Genomic DNA, 21373 nt, shown 5'->3' with positions numbered 1-21373 from the left:
ATATGTACAAAGCACACTTTAACCTGCTCCCCAAGAATGTTCTATATATTTTTTTTGATGGATTGCTTGAATTATTTTTAGCAAGAGCAGAAAATATAACCAAAGCGAAAATTTAAACTTAAAACATTTGTATGCACGTAGATCAGTTAAGACTTTTAGTCTATCATTATGTGGAATAAATTATAGAATGGATTACGCAAAGAAATTAAAATATATTAGAACAAGATATAACAAATGTACAACAGATAACTTAATCAGCTAATTTCTAAATGTTGCATTAAAAAAGCAGATTTTACTATCAAAAACAAAAGTACCGAAAATTGGTACCGTTGACTACCGGTATCAATTTTCATGCACCAAAAATTGGTACTGTGTCGGTTGAAATGTGAACGATACCCATCCCTTAAAATAAGTGTACCAAAGTTCCTGACGGTGAGTGTTACCGTTGTAAAATTTAAATAATCGAAAAAATTGTGATCAAAAACTGCACTTTCATAAACTCATGAACTGACTGGCACCAGTGTGCTAGCTTAGATGCTAACATTAAAACAAGATACATTCAAATTTTCCCTATTAAGAAACAACATACCCCAATCTAAACATATGTAAACACATAGCTGTCTGCAGAACTAAGATATTCAATTGTCCACATGGAACCTACAAGCTGTGCTCTCTTACAACAGAGTGAGTGTCTATAGGAATACTAGACAAAGGTGTTTTTACGGAGCGTTCATAGACCGCTGAGCAGAGTAGAACACCACAACACTGCACCAGAGATAATAAATAATTAAAATACATTTTATTTGTTACATACTTTTTACTAAAATAAATCTTACAGTGCTACAGTTCTAACCAATGTTTAAAACAAAAGGAGATTACCCAATAAAACAGATAAAATCCTAAGACTAAAACACTATCAGTTAAGCACAGGAAACACAAAACATGCAAAATAGTGGGTTTTCTAACAATTATTTTTTTAATTTAGTTATTTAAAAAACAAAAAAACTTGGTCAAATTATTTCAGTGTGTGTATAAGTACTTTCTGAGCACAATGAACAATACCGCAATATTAATGATAAACGTGATAATTTTGGTCCTGCTAACCATAATAATAATTCTTCATATGGTTTCTTCCCCAATACAGTGTAACTACAGTATATGCCTCTACGAAATAAAATAATACCAATACCTTCAATATTATTACTGATATTTTTTAATCACGATTTGATTAAACAATTGCTTTTTACACACTACAGCATCTTTTTTATTAATAGTAATATGTTTTTATTTCGATTTGATTAAAAAATTGCTGTTTAACCATCACAGTGTATTTTTAATGGTCTTGCAGGGATTGTTGCATGCAACTGGCTGGTAATATTCAGCGTCTGCATCACTCTCATGTGCACTTTTGATCCAACTGGTCGGACATTCGTCAAACTGAAAGCAACTCGCCGCCGTCAACGAAACCTCACAACTTACACGCTCAGGTACTAACTACCATTTCGTGTCACACACAAGAGATTCCAATTGATTTATCCCTTTTATATAACCTTTTTTGTTTTTTTAGACACAGACTTGAGGAAGGTCAAGCCAGCAGCTGGAGCAGAAGACTAAAATTCTTCATGTGCTGCACAAGAGCACAGGATACACAATCAGTGAGGGACACACACTTACTGCAATGAAACTGCTTTTGAGATATTCAATATATTACAGATGTCCAATAGCGGCTGTTTCCTCTACAGGATGCATATTCAGAGGTGGCAAGCATTTTTGCAGAGTTCTTCCGAGACTTGGACATTGTGCCGAGTGATATTATTGCTGGATTGGTACTCCTGCGTCAGACGCAGAGATCTAAAAGATCGTTTATATTGGACCAGGTATCAGTCAATTCAATTTCAGTATGTGCTCACATTGCTCGTCTAACTGCTGTTTAATTTGTCCTTCTCAGGCAAACAATGATATATTAGCCTTCCTTTCTGGGATGCCTGTTACACGAAACACTAGATATTTGGACCTGAAGAACTCGGTGAGTCACTTTATCTGATGAAGGGATTAAGCCAAGATTGAAAACCATGTCTAATTGCGTCATAAAAACATTAAAGGCTAAATACTATAGTATTTATTTATACTTGATTGGTTCTGTGATGGAACTCTCTACTCAAAACACTTATATCTTAAATCAACGTCTTGCATTGAAATGAATTGAATTCCATTTAATTGGTGCTTGGCCCCCCAAAACAGCACAGTTTTAACATGTAATATACTTTAAAAAAGAAATATTGTAGAGAAAAAAAATACAATAAAATGTACTTTTAACAACACAGTAGTACCCGGAGGGAACCCACGCCGTCAGGGGGAGAACATGCAAACTCCACACAGTTTGCATGTTGTAGTACTATGAAAGAGGAAAAATAAACAATACCTATTTTATAAAAGCAATAAAATATGCTAGGAATACAATAAAATGGAATATACAGGATTTGAATAAATACAAATGGATGGCAAGAGTCACATAAATGTACTTGTTGGAAAAGAGCAAGTTGTGCAAACAGTACTGACACATTACATTGGACAATTTAAAAAGTTGAGAGAAGGTCAAATGAAGTTCACTTGTAAAGATTACAGGACATTTTAGCTTCATCCTTGAATTTAATCCAAAAGCCTGAATACCCTGAACTTTTCATGAGTAGTGTGTTTACAGTGTATTGTAAATGCATTACATTGTAGGTAATTGATTTCTAAAATGGAAATCCTTGACTCTGAAAGCATATTTTTTTCCAGCTTTATTTGTGTGAGCTGCAGTAGTTGACTGTGCTGAATGCAATCATGTGTTTTCTGTCTTCTCCTACCCCAGACCGAAATGGCCATGTACAAGGATGTGTGCGACTACATGTTGTTCGCTCTCGCTGCGTACGGCTGGCCCATGTATCTGATGAGGAAGCCAGCCTGCGGACTTTGCCGCCTCGTTAGCACCTGCCCGTAAGCCCTCAACCGTATAGTCACTCGCTTTTGATCAATTTGTGTCTCCGGGGCACTTCAGCGAGCATTATATCTTGCATGCGTCAACACTTGCGAAACAGTACTCCACAGAGGCGGTTGTAACCGACTCAAAGCGAGAGTGTATTAAGCACATACTTACACAGATTAACTCTAATGGGATTTTGTATTTTACATATGTTAAATGTCAGTTTCTTTTTTTTCCTTTTTTTTTAAATCACTGTGTGTTTTTCCTCTTCTCTCCCAGCTGCACGTCCGTGTCCGGCTCGCGTTTGTCCCAGTCAGTGACAGTGGAGGAGGACAATTGTTGTAGTTGTAACGTTTTGGCCATACGCAGATATTTCCTGGACGAGGAGCGCAAGCAAGTTCACATTGTCTACACGTCCTGCCATGATGCTGTGAGTATTCCAACGTCACCGTCGAAGCATTTGCGGTACTTCCTCATACAAAGTCTAATTATTGTGGGGCACTCCTGAGGTTTGTAAAAAGGAAGCACACAATTCCACTTAGTGGCAATACACGATCAATTACAGGGAACCCGCTGGGATCCATCGGGATCAATTAAAGGGACCGCTCAAATATGTTTTGTTTGTATTCTATGATAGAAGACAATATTATATTTATGAATGTAATATTAAAGTTACTACAGTGCATCCGGAAAGTATTCACAGCACTTCACTTTTTCCACATTTAACGTTACAGCCTTATTTCAAAATGGAATACATTTGTTTTGTCCTCAAACTTCTACAGGCAATACCTCATGTTGAAGTTATTACTTTTTTTCTTTGCAAAATTATTAAAAGGCTCATGCAACCCCCACAACCCCGAGAGGGAAAAGCGGTAAAAAATGGATTAATGGATGGATATCAAAAATAAAAAAAATACATGAGAATAAGTATTCACAGCCTTTACTCAATACTTTGTTGATGCATTTTTGGCAGCATGGTGGTGGCAGCATCATGATTTTGGGACGTTTTTCAGCAGTATAAAGTGAGAGACTCGTCAGCATAGAGGGAAAGATAAATGCAGCAATGTACAGAGACATCCTGGATAAAAAAACACTTCCCACCAAACCTGATGGAGCTTGAGAGGTGCTACAAAGAGGAATGGGCAAAACTTCCCAAAGATAGGTGTGCCAAGTTTGTGGCATCTTTTTCAAAAATACTTGAGGCTTTAATTGTTGCCAAATGTGCATCAACAAAGTATTGAGCAAAGGCTGCGAATGCTTATGTACATGTGATTTTTTTTTTTTTTTTAATACATTTGCCAAATTAAAAAAAACAACGTTGTCATATTGCCTGGAGAATGTTAAGAAAAATATTAATGTATTCCATTTTGGAATAAGGCCGGAACATAACAAGATGTTGAAAAAGTGAAGCTCTGTGAATACTTTCCGGATGAACTGTATACATATCAGGACCCCTTTTGGCAGCTATGTTTTATTGTAATGGGGTCACTGAGAAACATCTACTCGGCAAACAAATTATTCTTTTCAAGCAGTTCCCTTTTAGTTTCCTTGTCGCCTTAAAGTGATGATAAATGACGGTTACGTGACTTCAAACGCGCTGCAATCAGTAGTGCAAAAAGTGATTATGCACTATGGGCCCTATTCTCCCGTTAGAGCTGAAGTCTTTTTTACGCGCCTGAAGGTACACACATTTCCTTTCTTCATGTTATCCCATCCACCCTGCGACCAAAGTGCTTAGGTTTGGAATGAAGGCGGGTTCATAAATAATGAGGCGGACTTTGCCAAGACGCTTTTTTTTTCTTGGTTGTGTAAAAGTTGTGGAGAATGGAGTTTTATTACTGCAACACTTGTGAATGTCATTGAGATCCAGAAAAAAGATAATACTTTAGATTTGAAAAGGCTGTTTTAATTCAAGCAGTTCTTTTGTGTGTGTGTGTGTGTGTGTGTGTGTGTGTGTGTGTGTGTGTGTGTGTGTGTGTGTGTGTGTGTGTGTGTGTTGTCATAGTGATGTAGTGTGTGTATATACAGGCAACAGCATGTTCTTCCTGGCTGGATGTTAATTCTAATCTGTAAATGAAATTGTGATTCGCTTATTATAACCACCTAATGTTGTGTGTGATGTTAAGCGTTCCGTTTAGTACATATATTTGTGAACCTGTGACGCGTCAGGTTGTTTTTCTTTGCTGTTTAAGTGTATTTGTATGTGTTTTTGTGTGCTTGTGAGGAACAGCGTGATAGTTGAGTTTGATATTAGCTGTCAAAAAATCATCTAAACAATACATAGATGCTACTTCATTTATATATTTTCTATTAAACAGTCAAATTGTTTGGTCCAGATGTATTGAATGTACAGTATACACGACCAATGTACGGGCAGTTCCCTTCCACTGTGGTCGCAATCACATGACAACATCTTTTAAATATTAAAGTGAAAATGAAAATTCACCTTCATCACTTCAGCCATTTGTGCTTAAGAAACTTTGCTATGACTATAGCTCCAAACTTCTTCTGTTTGTTTAAGATTAATTGTCATTACTGCCACAAGTGTTGGAAAAGTGTATTACAACTGAGTACCGCTACGGACCATACAGACCACAGCTGAGAAATAGATATTTTTGGGTTGCCTCTTGGGCAGACCTGGGCAAATTAAGGCCCGGGGGCCGCATACGGCCAGTTAAGCTTTTCAATCTGGCCCGCCGTACATTCCCATATCATTTTTTTAGATCTTTAACATGGAAACTGTAGCTGCCATTATGATGTGCAGTGATGTTTCAAATTACCGTAAGTCTTGAACTATACAAAGTATTTCAATGGTTGGAATCTACATTTTTGCATGATAAGATAGTACTGTGGTAATCTAATTAGTTACTATGGTAATCGAAATCACAGCAGCTCAGACGAGGCACCAAGCAGTGTGGGTGGGGAGCATTTCCACAGAGTGTTTCCAGAGCGGCCAGCCTTAAATGCGGTTGTCAGGGACAGACACGGAAGGAGATTTTTACAACAAAATTCTAAAGCTTAGTGATGTATCAGATATATCGGATTGTCGGGGTTTTTTTTTTCACCCTTCGCGTGCATGTTTCGCTGTTTGTTGCATTTTTGTTACGTTTTGCTTGATTGTAAAATATGTCGATCGAGTGTTTTATTGTTCATAGTTGTGTTTTACTTAATTGTGTTTTATTGTTCATAATTAATATTATAAATCCTGCATCTTTATTTACGTACATTCTGGGTGTCTCGCTCAGTAAAAAAAAAAAGTAAAATTCCATTCCTTTTTTAAGGTGGTCTGTCATAACGTTTTTAGCATTCAATCAGACATTATTGTGAGATTTTGTTTTAGTGTTCCTAATAATAAATATAGACACATTTTTTTCTCTAAATTTGGCCTCTGAGTTAAAATTATTGCCCAGGCCTGCTCTAGGGGTTGGTCTCCACCCAACTATGGTTAGGAAACACAGACTTAAAGGATTGTAAAATTCCCCAAATCAACTCAGAGCAACAGAATTAACTTTGAAAAATTCTCTGGCATGGTTTTATATTTTAAGATTACTGATTCGCTCACTTTGCTGTCAATCAAAAAGGGATTCCGCCTCAAACTGATCATTCAATGATTATGCTGAAGCCCAGTGTCCAGGCCAGCTGAAGCCAAGCCTACTTTCCTTTTCGCTTCCAGAAACGCCAAGCATCGGATGGACAGGACAGAGTCATGCATTTATCTAATGACTATCTAGTTTGGAAATAGTTAAACAACCAACTCTATGCTCCCCCATTGAAGCCAATGGACGCTCAGCTTCAACACTGCTTAATGCTCAGTGAAGAAAGGCGCATCATTCTAGTACATATTTAGTCAATGAAATTTAACAACAAAAGTACATAATCAACCACTAATTGTTGACATTTTAGTCTTAGAGCAATCACCACCGAAATCTAATGTATTCTATCCTATAAGGCAAACTTTTCTGTACAAGTCCAAGTATAGCTAATATCATAAAGTAAAAAAACAGGGTCCCAGATTGATGAGGTAAATGTTTCCAATGTTCTCGTGACTCAATAACCGCGGCGTTCCAAACCTCCTCTGGCATGAACACTCACACTAAAGCTGTGCACCAGAAGCTTAATGGCAGATGTTTCCATGGCCGAGCAGCTGCATGAAAGCCTTTCATCACCAAGCGCAATGGCTGGAATAATGTAACCTTTTCTAACTTTTACCATAATGAAAACATGTTTTGTGTAGTAGGAAATACCAAGAGTGGATCGTGAGATCGACAGGCGGATCGGTGCGGCGTCTTCAGTAATGCGAACGTTGTATCGATCCGTTGTGGGGAAGAAGGAGCTAAGCTGGAAGGCCAAGCTCTCAATTTACCGGTCGATCTACGTTCCCATCCTCACCTATGGTCATGAGCTTTGGGTCATGACCGAAAGGATAAGATCACGGGTACAAGCGGCCGAAATGAGTTTCCTCCGCCGGGTGGCGGGGCTCTCCCTTAGAGATAGGGTGAGAAGCTCTGCCATCCGGGAGGAACTCAAAGTAAAGCCGCTGCTTCTCCACATCGAGAGGAGCCAGATGAGGTGGTTCAGGCATCTGGTCAGGATGCCACCCGAACGCCTCCCGAGGGAGGTGTTTAGGGCACGTCCAGTCGGCAGGAGGCCACGGGGAAGACCCAGGACACGTTGGGAAGACTATGTCTCCCGGCTGGCCTGGGAACGCCTCCGGATCCCCCGGGAAGAGCTAGACGAAGTGGCTGGTGAGAGGGAAGTCTGGGCTTCCCTGCTTAGGCTGATGCCCCCGCGACCCGACCTCGGATAAGCGGAAGATGATGGATGGATGGATGGAAATACCATGTATAATTTGCATAATTAGCCATGAGGCATGTGCATCAAAAATGAAGAGCAAAAAATGTCTGTTAAAACAGCAGAAACATTAATTGATAACTGTAAATTAACAATAGGTTCATGATGTGTCATTAAAAGGAACACCTCTCTGTTATGACAGCGGATCTGTCACATTCTGCCATGATTTGGTTTGGATTTATCGCAGGGTGCAAATGCATTGCTGTGTGTAGGATCAATAAAGTCTCTATTAATAAGTAATCAGTTCAATATACAAAAAAGGGGTACTCGCTGCAAGTTGAGCAGAGCTGTATATAAAGATGGGTGTCGCTTATATTTTAACCGATACTCTTACCAAATCTGTACTTTTAAAATGGTGCTGGTGTTTCCATGCTTAATATTTCTATAACATTTGGTGACTTCAAGTTACTAGTTATTCAAATACATTAGCAATGTAAATATAGTCACAACTGAGTAATACATTCAAAAATATGGAATACATTGCAAAAAAACGGCTCACTTGTGTTGTAATGTCTGACATTCACAATTCCGGGAGTTTGTGAATGCACCTCGGTCGCCATAACCGTCTTTGGTGCATAATGAGGAAGTGCTGTATTGTTGTTGGTTAGTGAAGGGAAGAGTCCCTACATTGGTCGTTCTTCCCTTTTTAAAAGAAAAACAAAAACGTTTGCATTGCCGATCCCTCCTGCTGCTGCTTCTTATTCTCTGGCAGACCAGGTGAGATATGGGAGAAACAGAGTTGGAACGACCAGATTCATTCTTGTAACTATATGATGTTTCACTACTTTTTACACAACTTTCTCTAACAAGGAACTGAAGAGCAAAGTTGTGTGTAAGTAGTGAAACATTGAACAGTTTTACATATAAAAAAAAAACCTACAATTAGGGTGAGGTTTCAGCTCATTTTTGGTTTATGCTGATATTTCACCCGAAAGCCATATATCCCTTTTTGTGAGTAGTGTAATCACCTCGCCAACTTTTTGGTAGGGAGTACATTTGATTATAATTTGTTTGATTTAATTATTTTTATTGCCAAATGTTACGTTCATATTGTTGTCCAGTGCAAGCATTCACATTTGTCTCTTCCCCACCCCCAATCTATCCTTGTTTATTTAATTAGCGGTCTTCTATCCATCTTTCATTTAGGTTTACGAGACGCCATTTTTTGTGGCAGTGGATCATGAGAAGAAAAAGGTGGTCATCAGTATCAGAGGAACCCTATCTCTAAAGGTGAATGTCAACATCTCACTAAGAAGCTTACAAACTTGTTTGCCTCATCGTGTGGCCTAAAGCAGTGTTCAGATAACTCTCATTGTTTCTGCTCGGCACCTAAGTAGTCAGAGTCAAATATAAATGTCCTTTCCATTGTTTACATAACACTGAAGGAAACTCGTGCTGCAAAAACTGGGATTGACCCATCTGAGATGACTCATGACTGCGTCACAAGGCAAACCTCTCATCCCACAGCCTCTAATTCTATGCCAATCACAACATATTCTTCTTTCAGTTAAGCATGGAATGCATAAACATGATGAATAGGTCACATTTTTCTCTGACTAAATCAACTCTTTGACACTTTTTATTCTCTGCTTTTGGCTGATTTTTCTTTTATATGTCTTGCGTGTGGGATCAGGATGCTTTGACTGATCTGACGGGGGATTCTGAGCGTTTGCCGGTGGAGGGACAACAAGGGACCTGGCTTGGTCACAAGGTGAGAGCTAAATCACCCACTTTCTAATATGACTTGAATTGCCTGAGCTTATTAGAGCAGGCTTCTGTTGTGCCGCACTTAACCCTTTTGTTTCTCTCCTCTCAGGGGATGGTTTACTCAGCAGAGTACATCAAGAAGAAACTGGAGCAGGAGATGATATTGTCACAAGCCTTTGGGAGAGACTTGGTACATGATTACTTTCTTGTGCTATAGCATCTTACTGCAGCTTACAAAGAATGATTATTCCAGAAATAGTGTGCCAGTGTAATGACTCAGGCTGTCTCTCACAGAACAAGGGCACCATGCATTACGGGCTGGTGATTGTTGGCCATTCTCTTGGTGCCGGCACTGCTGCTATTCTCTCCTTCATGCTGAGACCCCAGTATCCCACACTTCACTGCTACTCTTACTCCCCACCCGGTGGCCTCCTGAGGTAAGTTTACCAAGCATTTCCCAAAAAGTGATGAAAACGCAGTCTGTTTAGTATCTGAATGCTTTACCGTGAACAGAACAATATCAGTATTGGCAGAATTCCGTAAAAAATGTGATTTGGTATTGCTGATTAATGCATTTTAATAACGATCATAAAAAATGATCCCCTCTGGCTGACACTTGATATATTTTTGGTTAACAACTAATTGTGTATGTCCATACACAGTCCGCAGCCACGCCCCTAAGTTAATATTGCATTTCCTACATGTGCATTATCACTGGAGGACAAGGCTAAATATGTTAAGCCTGGTATGTACTCTAGCGTCGAGTAGCTTGCGTCCCTTCTGACGATGTCTTGATTCCTTTTTAAACGATGCAACTTCCTGTGAACCATAACATGTTTTGTAAAAGAATGAATATAGGTTAATATTTAGCAAGGAAGGACAGCCAGCAAATGCTACTTCACCAGTGTTGAAGACAGTTTATATGAATCTGAAATTGTACTTATTGAATACGCAATCCGATCAATGAGCATGACACTTTGCTTGATAAAAAAATATTTTACAATTAATTTTATTGCGCATGTATGCATTTTATTTCTTAGATAACCAAGTGACACTGATTCGGTAGAGTGGCCCCTGTATTTGTGTATAAAGACCCACTGTATGTGATTGTTCTGCTTGTCTTTGTCACTGTACAGTAGATACTCTATGTTTGCTAAGTCACATGTCTGCAGGGCACCTACTTTATATCATTGCAGTGTATTCTTTTCTGTGAGCTCACGCTTGACAAAAATTTATTTTGGATTTGTGCGGACAAAGCAGATGTGCATTGAAATTGCTTCCTTTTTTTTTCGGGAAGAGTTTCTGCGCTATTGTACTTTTTGTTGAATACTTACCTTGTGCATTGTTACTTCCATTAATGAAGTAATGTTTGTGTGCAACTTCCTGGATCCAGTTTTTGATACATTGGCTTGGGATGAACGGTTTATAAGAGCAATTCGGCATGTGTGTTGTTTGGATCATGGGTGCAGATGGCCTTCGGGACTGGAGGCGTGATATTAATTCGTTCTTTTCACTTTTCCTACATAAGATGACACATTTAAATTGATTGTCATTCTAGTGTGTTCAAAATGTGCACAAATGTCAGAATTTTATTCTGGGTCCTTAAAAGAGGTAATGATAGCTGCACCTACTGCAATCACTTTCTCCAACTACTACTATGAGAGAATATAGAACAATTCATTGAAGTGATGACAATGTAATTCTACAACATTCTGTTTGTGGACAAGGAGAGATACAGCCACCAAAGCATGTTCAATCGCTGTATTTACTAAATATAACAACATGCATTCAATAGGATGTGTAATCACTCCCACTGAGGCACATCCTGTCAATGCTAGCACAGCTATTGCTTCACTTCCTTTGCTGATGTCGCACGTCACTTGGCAACAAGCACCGCTTTTTAAAGAGGTCATATTATTTGAAAACACTTTCTTGTGGTCAACATAATATGTAATGGTGGTTCTTTTGTCAAAATTTTAAAAACACCAAAACCAGTGAAGTTGGCACATTGTGTAAATCGTAAATAAAAACAGAATACTATGATTTGCAAATCCTTTTCAACCTATATTTAATTGAATAAACTGCAAAGACAAGATACTTAACGTTTGAACTGGAAAACTTTATTTTTTGCTAATATTAGCTCATTTGCACGACCCCGAAAGGGACAACCGGTAGAAAATGGATGGAATTTGATGCCTGCAACATGTTTCGAAAAAGCTGCCACAACTGGAAAAAAAGACTGAGAAAGTTGAGGAATGCTCATCAAACATTTATTTGGAAAATCCCAAAGGTAAACAGGCTAATTGGCAATTGGTGGGTGCCATGATTGGGCATAAAAGCACCTTCCATTAATTACGTAGTCTTTCACAAACAAAGATTGGGTGACGGTCACCACTTTGTGAACAAATGCGTGAGCAAATTGTCGAACAGTTTAAGAACAACATTTCTCAACGAGCTATTGCAAGGAGTTTAGAGATTTCACCACCTACGGTCCGTAATATCATCAAAAGGTTCAGAGAATCTGGAGAAATCACTGCACGTAACATTGAATGCCTGTGACATATCCTTCAGGCGGTACTACATCAAAAAGCGACATCAGTGTGTAAAAGATTTATCACCACATGGGTTCAGGAACATTTCAGAAAAAACACTGTCAGTAACTACAGTTCGTCACTGCATGTGTAAGTGCAAGTTAAAATCTATGCAAAGCCAAAGCCATTTATCAACACCACCTAGAAACGCCGCCTGTTTCGCTGGGCTCGAGTTCATCTAAGATGGACTGATGCAAAGTGGAAAAGTGTTCTGTGGTCTGACGAGTCCACATTTCAAATTGTTTTTGGAAACTGTGGACATCGTGTCCTCCAGAACAAAAAGGAAAAGAACCATCCAGATTGTTATTGGCGCAAAGTTCAAATGCCAGCATCTGTGAGGTTTATTAGTGCCCAACGCATGGGTAACTTACACATCTGTGAAGGCACCATTAATGCTGAAAGGTACATACAAGTTTTGGAGCAACGTTATCATGCAATGCAAAGCAACGTGTTACAACAGCGGTGCTTCATAGTAAAAGAGTGTGGGTACTAGACTGGCCTGCCTGTAGTCCAGGCCTGTCTTCCATTGAAAACGTGTGGCGCATTATGAAGCCTAGAATACCACAATGGCGACCCCAGACTGTTGAACAACTTGAGCTGTACATCAAGCAAGAATGGTCAATAATTCCACCTGAAAAGCTTCAAAAATTGGTCTACTCAGTTCCCAAACGTTTATTGAGTGTTGTTAAAAGGAAAGGCCATGTAACAACACAGTGGTAAGAACGCCCCTGTGCCAACTTTTTTACACTGTGTTGCTGCCATTAAATTCTAAGTCAATGATTATTTGCAAAAAAAAAAGAAGTTTCTCAGTTCGAACATTAAATATCTTGTCTTTGCAGTCTATTCAATTGAATACTAGTTAAAAAAGGAGTTGCAAGTTATTGTATTCTGTTGTTTTTTATGATTTACAAAATGTGCCAACTTCACTGGTTTTGGGTTTGGTACATACACTGTAAAAAAAAAAATCTGTAAAAAAACGGTAATCTACTGGCACCTACGGCTGCCAAACGAAAACAATAAAATTAAGGTAAAACACTGTAAACCAAATAATGATCAAAAACATCATATTTACAGAAATTTTCATCAAACGTTTTGCGGAAAAATATCGTAATTTTACAGATTTTTACTAAATTATTAAAATCAACCACCTTTAATAAAGTGACGATGCAAACAGTTCTGCAGAAAAATACCTTTTTTAAATAAGTTTTTCCAATTTATTACGATCAACTGACTTTAATTAAGTGACAATGCTGGAAGTTCCACAAATTTATACCATTATTTTAAAGATTTTTTCAGAATTATTAAGATCAGGGGTCTCAAACTCAATTTACCGGGGGGGCCACTGTATGTCAAAACTACGTGAAAAGTGGTTTCACCTACTTTGAATGACTGTACCGTCCTGGCGTCACACTTGCCGATCTTCACGAGAGACTTCCTGTGACCCTCGCGGCTCGTGAAGGGTTGTCCTGATATCGACATATTTTTAGGGGGTGCCATGACAGCACTGCACTGCCTTTGTCGTCCTCGCTAAACTTTCGTCGCATTAGTGCGTTTACAAGACAAGCAGCGAGCCGATTGCAACGCATATTGTGTTAGGCTTCGTTTGATATTCTATAATGACTGAAAGACATACTTGATCTACAGCCACACAGATCACACTGATGGTGGCAGTACAAACAAATTTAAAACTGTTACGAATATGCGCCACATTGTGAACCCACATCAAAAAAGAATGACAAACACATTTTGGGAGAACATCTTCACCGTAACACAAAATAAACTCAAAAGAACAAATACCCAGAATACCAAGCAGCCCTACTCTTCCGGGCTACACCCCCGCCACCTCCCCACATCATTGCCCCCCTCCGTGAGTCAATTGAGGTGGGCGGGGTTTGGTGGTTGCTGGGGTGCAGCCCGGAAGAGTACCACTGCTTGGCATTTTGGGTATTTGTTCTTTTGTGTTTATTTTGTGTTACGGTGAAGATGTTCTCCCGAAATGTGTTTGTCATTCTTTTTTGATGTGGGTTCACAACATGGCGCATATTTGTAACAGTGTTAAATTTGTTTGTACTGCCACCGTCAGTGTGATCTGTATGACTGTTGGCTGTAATCAAGTATGTCTTGAAGTCACCAACATGTGTAATAATACAGAGAAAATGTCAAATCTTTAGTATGGGCATCAATTTATATATAACAGACTACAAATATTTTTCATCTTGAATATAAAAATACACATAAATATTAAAAAAATAAGATTTTCCTCAAAATTACATATAAAACTGTTAGATTGTTAGTATGGACATATACTTTTATATAACAAGCTACATATTGAATGAAAGTTAATTACTGTAATTTCACATGAATTTGAAAGTAATTTGAGAAAACAGAAAATTATATGTATTATTAATATGGTATTTTTCTGTAAAAAAATAGAAATATACATTGTTTGTCATTACTGGCATATTACTTAAAATAACAGGCGGTTTGTTTATTTACAGATAATGTCTTCAATTCTACAGTTTTATAACCTATTTAAAAAAAGTAGAAAAATTACAGTAGAAATTTAGAGTAAATTAACCATAAAAATAGGATTTTTTTTTTACAGTGTAGTCTATGTTCAATGGACCATTATCAAGGCGCTTTCTGACCGTCTCCTCAGGATGCGCCGATTTGTGGGCTGTTTTATTTACATGGCTGAACTTCGACAGCGTCTTCTCCCAGTCAGACATGTTGTAGTCTTGAGTGCTTCTCATATGGAGTTTACTAACCGATTTTGTTTAAATTTAGTTGATATCATTTGCGGACAGCTTGGTCCCCGGATTTAAAAATCGTGTTTGGTTTAGACCACATGTTTTTTCTGTTCTTAATGTTACCAATCCGTTTGTAGTGTGTATCTGTGAGACACAACTGATGAATAGTAATGGTTGATTTTTGGGATGTATGGTATTCTGAGGTCTTAAAAAGAACAAGAATTTACACCGAACCGAACACCAGATCACAAAATTTGAGTGGTGGCGCTTTAGAAATAAAACCTGTTTGAACAGAATAGTGTGAGCAGGGCCACAAGTCAAACCAAAGTGTTAGCCTCATATTATTTAGCAACAATTAATTTTTTCCACATCTTACTGTATTATACATTTAGCCCTTAAAGAAAGTTTGGATTAGGGATCAGATATTTTAATCCGTTAAGGTTCTACATTGTATTCAGCTTGCACTTTTACACTTTTACTTTATGTGATATAACTATTTTCTCCATCTTCTGTTCAACCAGTGAGGATGCCATGGAGTACTCCAAAGAGTTTGTCACCTCTGTGGTACTCGGAAAAGATCTGGTGCCAAGGTATCTTTATCACTTTGTACATAATAGGAACAGTCCTTAGCATTATGGATTCATCGTATACGTACTTTATCTATTACTGGTGTCTTATAGACTGGGCTTGTCGCAATTGGAGGGGTTCCGTCGCCACCTTCTAGAAGTCCTACAGAAAAGTAACAAGCCAAAGGTACGTTGTTGAAAGCTCTTTTCTGTATACATACAACTTACAAAGCTGGAACGAGAGGAAAAAATCACAAAGGAAATTTACGTTGCCACACACATGTAAGGAAAAATTAATGAGTAACAGAAAGTTGTAGGTTACTGTAGGAATGCAAATGTAAACATTATTGATTACCGCGATCAATTTACGACTGTTAATATTACGGTTTTAAATTACAATGATCGAAAAATTGTCATTGATAATCTCACTTTTATAAACTCAGACTGACTAGCGCTCCTGTAGCTCGCTAGCTTAAATGCTAAAAGGAATACAAAAGAGACATTAACATCTTTCCCCATTAAGAAACTACGCCTATGTGAACTTGTACTGTATGAACACATTGCTTTCTGAGCAACTAAGATATTCAATTGTGCACATAATATCTACAGGCTGTGCTCTGTTAGAACAGAGTGATCGATCTATACTCTAAATAATACAAGACTGAGGTGTTTTTACGGCGCGTTCAAGGACCGCTTACAGAGTAAGACACCACAATATATTTTAGTTATTAAAAAAGAACAACTTTATCAAAAGATATCAGTGTATGTGTAAGTACTTTTTGAGCACATTCAACAATACCGATAATGCCTAGTTTTTCTTGTTGTATTTTTATTTTACAGTTATATTTTTATTCTCATTGTTGCTTTTTATTTTTATTGCTATTGTAATATTTTCCTATTTTGTTTCCATTTATACCCCCATTATTTACTTTCTACTTTTTAAATTCGATCTCAACTCTGTACACTGCTGCTGGAATTTCAAAAAATTTCCTGAGGGAACTCTCCTGAAGGAATCAATAAAGTACTATCTATCAATCCATCCATCCATCCATCGATAATGATAACCGTGATCATTTTGGTCACAATAACCGAGATATGGAATTTTTAAATGCTTAGATTATGTCATGTTTTTATTGACAATTGGACATATCAAGTGGAGATGCGATAATTAAATCTATTAATTTGATTGGTATTTTGTTCCCTTTATGATTGGTTATAGAGTTCAATTAAAAAACATTTTTAAAATCTTGTATGTTTCTAGTATGTAAATTTAACGAGAATGCCAAGAACTTAAAAAAAACGTGCATTGGAGCGGTGTATCTACGGTGATGTAGGTCACGCTTCGGGTGAGGTGGCCTGTGTATTTGTGTGGCGGAAACAGTGGAGTGAGATGAGAGATGGCTCAAGGAAGAATACAAAGAGAACAAAGGGCCCAAAGAAAGCGAGAGAAGGTATCAAAATGTTTGAAATCATTTAAAAAATTGCACTGTCAAACAGCACTAGCATTTCACAATAGCACTCTATTAATAATGCAGAATTATCAGAAATCATCCTATTCCTAATAATAGCAGAAAACAAGTAGAAACAAGGTAAACTATTTTGGAAGATATTGCCATCTCGTATGTTTGACTTGAATTAAAAATGTTTTATTCTAATATCGTAGCATCTACTAAAAATCAGACCTCACTCTTCTAATTAGTACCTTATTTATACCGTATTTTTCGGAGAATAAGTCGCTACGGAGTATAAGTCGCACCTACCAAAAATGCATAAGAAAGAAGGAAAAAAAAACATATAAGTCACACTGGAGTATAAGTCGCATTTTTGGGGGAAATGTATTTGATAAAACCCAACACCAAGAATAGACATTTGAAAGGCAATTTAAAACACATAAAGAGTAGTGAACAACAGGCTGAATAAGTGTACGTTACATGACGCATAAATAACCAACTGAGAACGTTCCTGGTATGTTAACGTAACATATTATGGTAAGAGTCATTCAAATAACTATAACATATAGAACATGCTATATGTTTACCAAACAATCTGTCTGTCCTAATCGCTAAATCACATGAAATCTTATACGTCTAGTCTCTTACGTGAATGAGCTAAATAATATTCTTTGATATTTTACGGTAATGTGTTAATAAATTCACACATAAGTCGCTCCTGAGTATAAGTTTAAGTATAATTACTGCCCAAACTATGAAAAAAACTGTGACTTATAGTCCGAAAAATACGGTATGTGTTAAATACATTTCCTCTTAGTTATCATAGTCTTTTTTTGTACAATTGAGTTCCCAATGTATTATTTATTACCTGGTTTTAGGCTACACAGTTATCTTTTATTTAACTTTTTAACTTAAAAAAAATAGGTAATATGTAGTGATGCTCCCTTAGTAAAATTACTATTTAAATGCTGTGTGTATTTGTCAGAATAAAGATCAAGAGAAAAAAAATATTTTTTTAATTTAAATATTTTTTTTGTAAGAGGCTTTTCACATAAAATGCATTGAGGCTATAAACTGTTTAATTCGACTATTTGGTTACTCAAATTAATCGATAATTGATAAGTAAATTACTAAAATAATTGATAGCTGCAGCCCTAATATTAAATTAAGGTCACCTGTAAGTGTATTTTAGCTTCATCCATCCATCCATCCATCATCTTCCGCTTATCCGAGGTCGGGTCGCGGGGGCAACAGCCTAAGCAGGGAAACCCAGACTTCCCTCTCCCCAGCCACTTCGTCTAGCTCTTCCCGGGGGATCCCGAGGCGTTCCCAGGCCAGCCGGGAGACATAGTCTTCCCAACGTGTCCTGGGTCTTCCCCGTGGCCTCCTACCAGTTGGACGTGCCCTAAACACCTCCCTAGGGAGGCGTTCGGGTGGCATCCTGACCAGATGCCCGAACCACCTCATCTGGCTCCTCTCGATGTGGAGGAGCAGCGGCTTTACTTTGAGTTCCTCCCGGATGGCAGAGCTTCTCACCCTATCTCTAAGGGAGAGCCCCGCCACACGGCGGAGGAAACTCATTTCGGCCGCTTGTACCCGTGATCTTATCCTTTCGGTCATGACCCAAAGCTCATGACCATAGGTGAGGATGGGAACGTAGATCGACCGGTAAATTGAGAGCTTTGCCTTCCGGCTCAGCTCCTTCTTCACCACAACGGATCGGTACAACGTCCGCATTACTGAAGACGCCGCACCGATCCGCCTGTCGATCTCACGATCCACTCTTCCCTCACTCGTGAACAAGACTCCTAGGTACTTGAACTCCTCCACTTGGGGCAGGGTCTCCTCCCCAACCCGGAGATGGCACTCCACCCTTTTCCGGGCGAGAACCATGGACTCGGACTTGGAGGTGCTGATTCTCATTCCGGTCGCTTCACACTCGGCTGCGAACCGATCCAGCGAGAGCTGAAGATCCCGGTCAGATGAAGCCATCAGGACCACATCATCTGCAAAAAGCAGAGACCTAATCCTGCGGTTACCAAACCGGAACCCCTCAACGCCTTGACTGCGCCTAGAAATTCTGTCCATAAAAATTATGAACAGAATTGGTGACAAAGGACAGCCTTGGCGGAGTCCAACCCTCACTGGAAATGTGTTCGATTTACTGCCGGCAATGCAAACTAAGCTCTGGCACTGATCGTACAGGGAACGGACCGCCACAATAAGACAGTCCGATACCCCATACTCTCTGAGCACTCCCCACAGGAGTTCCCGAGGGACACGGTCGAATGCCTTCTCCAAGTCCACAAAGCACATATAGACTGGTTGGGCAAACTCCCATGCACCCTCAAGAACCCTGCCGAGAGTATAGAGCTGGTCCACAGTTCCGCGACCAGGACGAAAACCACACTGTTCCTCCTGAATCCGAGGTTCGACTATCCGACGTAGCCTCCTCTCCAGTACACCTGAATAAACCTTACCGGGAAGGCTGAGGAGTGTGATCCCACGATAGTTGGAACACACCCTCCGGTCCCCCTTCTTACAGAGAGGAACCACCACCCCGGTCTGCCAATCCAGAGGTACCGCCCCCGATGTCCACGCGATGCTGCAAAGTCTTGTCAACCAAGACAGCCCCACAGCATCCAGAGCCTTAAGGAACTCCGGGCGGATCTCATCCACCCCTGGGGCCTTGCCACCGAGGAGCTTTTTAACTACCTCAGCGACCTCAGCCCCAGAAATAGGAGAGTCCACCACAGATTCCCCAGGCACTGCTTCCTCATAGGAAGACGTGTTGGTGGGATTGAGGAGGTCTTCGAAGTATTCCTTCCACCTATCCACAACATCCGCAGTCGAGGTCAGCAGAACACCATCCGCATCATACACGGTGTTGATAGTGCACTGCTTCCCCTTCCTGAGGCGGCGGACGGTGGTCCAGAATCGCTTCGAAGCCGTCCGGAAGTCGTTTTCCATGGCTTCCCCGAACTCTTCCCATGTCCGAGTTTTTGCCTCCGCGACCGCTGAAGCTGCACACCGCTTGGCCTGTCGGTACCTGTCCACTGCCTCCGGAGTCCTATGAGCCAAAAGGACCCGATAGGACTCCTTCTTCAGCTTGACGGCATCCCTCACCGCTGGTATCCACCAAGGGGTTTTAGGATTGCCGCCCCGACAGGCACCAACTACCTTGCGGCCACAGCTCCGATCTGCCGCCTCGACAATAGAGGTGCGGAACATGGTCCACTCGGACTCAATGTCCAGCACCTCCCTCGTGACATGTTCAAAGTTCTTCCGGAGGTGGGAATTGAAACTTTGTCTGACAGGAGACTCTGCCAGACGTTCCCAGCAGACCCTCACAATGCGTTTGGGCCTCCCAGGTCTGTCCGGCATCCTCCCCCACCATCGCAGCCAACTCACCACCAGGTGGTGATCGGTAGAAAGCTCCGCCCCTCTCTTCACCCGAGTGTCCAAAACATGAGGCCGCAAATCCGATGACACAACTACAAAGTCGATCATTTTAGCTTCATCCTGAAATTTAATTCGAAAGCTGAACATCCTCTATTTTGTTAGTGTAGGTTTCAGAAGTTTCTTCATGAAACAGTCTTTCACAAAGTATTAAATATGTTTTGATCCAACAGTGGAGGATCATTGTGGGAGGCACCAAATGCATCCCAAAATCGGAGCTTCCACTTGAAGAGGATGATCCTCCGACTCAGCAAGCAGCACCCCCCAGCAGTCGCCTGTGGCTTCACCCAAGTGACCTCAGCATCGCCCTCTCCGCCTCGACTCCCCTCTACCCTCCTGGCCGAATCATCCACGTGGTTCACAACCATCCTCCAGAAACCTGGTGAGAGCGCTGATTTCCGGGCTCCCCTTTATTGTGTGTGCAAAATTCGATGCCACCCACTGGTTTTCCAATTCATTCCTCTGTAGTTGCTTGAAAAGGACCATTTCAAGCTGTTTACTGTTAAAATGGCAATCAAACAATCCAATGTGCGTCCAAGCAGACAGAAAGATTTTTGCTCTTGTCTAATGTATGTCATTTCATTTGACACATTTAGCTATCATTTTGTTCCCACTGTTGTTTTTTTAACTAATGTGTCTAGTTTGTCACATTGTCGTGTTATTGTTTTCAGTAATGCCTCCCACATGTTTGCTTGGCTTTCAAAAGGAAAGATGATGAGGGGAGGTGTTGAGTCAATGTGTTTTTACTTCGTCGGTCTTATTGATTGACTGGCATTTTCTCTCTCTCTTTCTCCGTCCCCATATAGCTTTGGTCAGGAAGAGCCAACATACTCGGCTCTTTGGGGGGACAACAAGGCTTTCAATGAGGTCATCATATCACCTGCCATGCTTAATGAGCACATGCCTCTCATGGTGATGGAGGGCCTCAACAAGGTTTGTCTTAGTCGTGTGCATGCTGTTGATTCTCCTCTCTTCACTGACGCGGTGCTGGGATTTTCTTGTGGTTATAATCAAATTATCGAATACAAATCTC

At 39.8% G+C, this 21373-nt stretch overlaps 1 protein-coding gene across 2 annotated transcripts in view; it reads left to right on the top strand.

Annotated features, from left to right (window-relative positions):
- dagla (diacylglycerol lipase, alpha) overlaps positions 1 to 21373 on the top strand; it is a 95259-nt gene that overhangs the window by 56363 nt on the left and 17523 nt on the right. For both annotated transcript variants that reach the window (XM_061887442.1, XM_061887441.1), the window contains exons 5-18: positions 1349 to 1487; positions 1568 to 1655; positions 1743 to 1877; positions 1949 to 2026; positions 2855 to 2979; positions 3245 to 3395; positions 8963 to 9046; positions 9450 to 9527; positions 9633 to 9713; positions 9818 to 9960; positions 15386 to 15454; positions 15545 to 15617; positions 20514 to 20722; positions 21147 to 21273. In XM_061887442.1, the coding sequence (XP_061743426.1) occupies positions 1349 to 1487; positions 1568 to 1655; positions 1743 to 1877; positions 1949 to 2026; positions 2855 to 2979; positions 3245 to 3395; positions 8963 to 9046; positions 9450 to 9527; positions 9633 to 9713; positions 9818 to 9960; positions 15386 to 15454; positions 15545 to 15617; positions 20514 to 20722; positions 21147 to 21273 (1580 nt within the window). The remainder of the gene's footprint in view (positions 1 to 1348; positions 1488 to 1567; positions 1656 to 1742; positions 1878 to 1948; positions 2027 to 2854; positions 2980 to 3244; positions 3396 to 8962; positions 9047 to 9449; positions 9528 to 9632; positions 9714 to 9817; positions 9961 to 15385; positions 15455 to 15544; positions 15618 to 20513; positions 20723 to 21146; positions 21274 to 21373) is intronic.

Source organism: Nerophis ophidion, linkage group LG25 (assembly GCF_033978795.1).
Source record: "Nerophis ophidion isolate RoL-2023_Sa linkage group LG25, RoL_Noph_v1.0, whole genome shotgun sequence".
In the NCBI taxonomy this organism is placed as follows: Eukaryota; Metazoa; Chordata; class Actinopteri; order Syngnathiformes; family Syngnathidae; genus Nerophis; species Nerophis ophidion.
The sequence above is the reverse complement of the archived record's forward strand: the minus strand, read 5'-3'. Positions and strand labels throughout refer to the sequence as shown.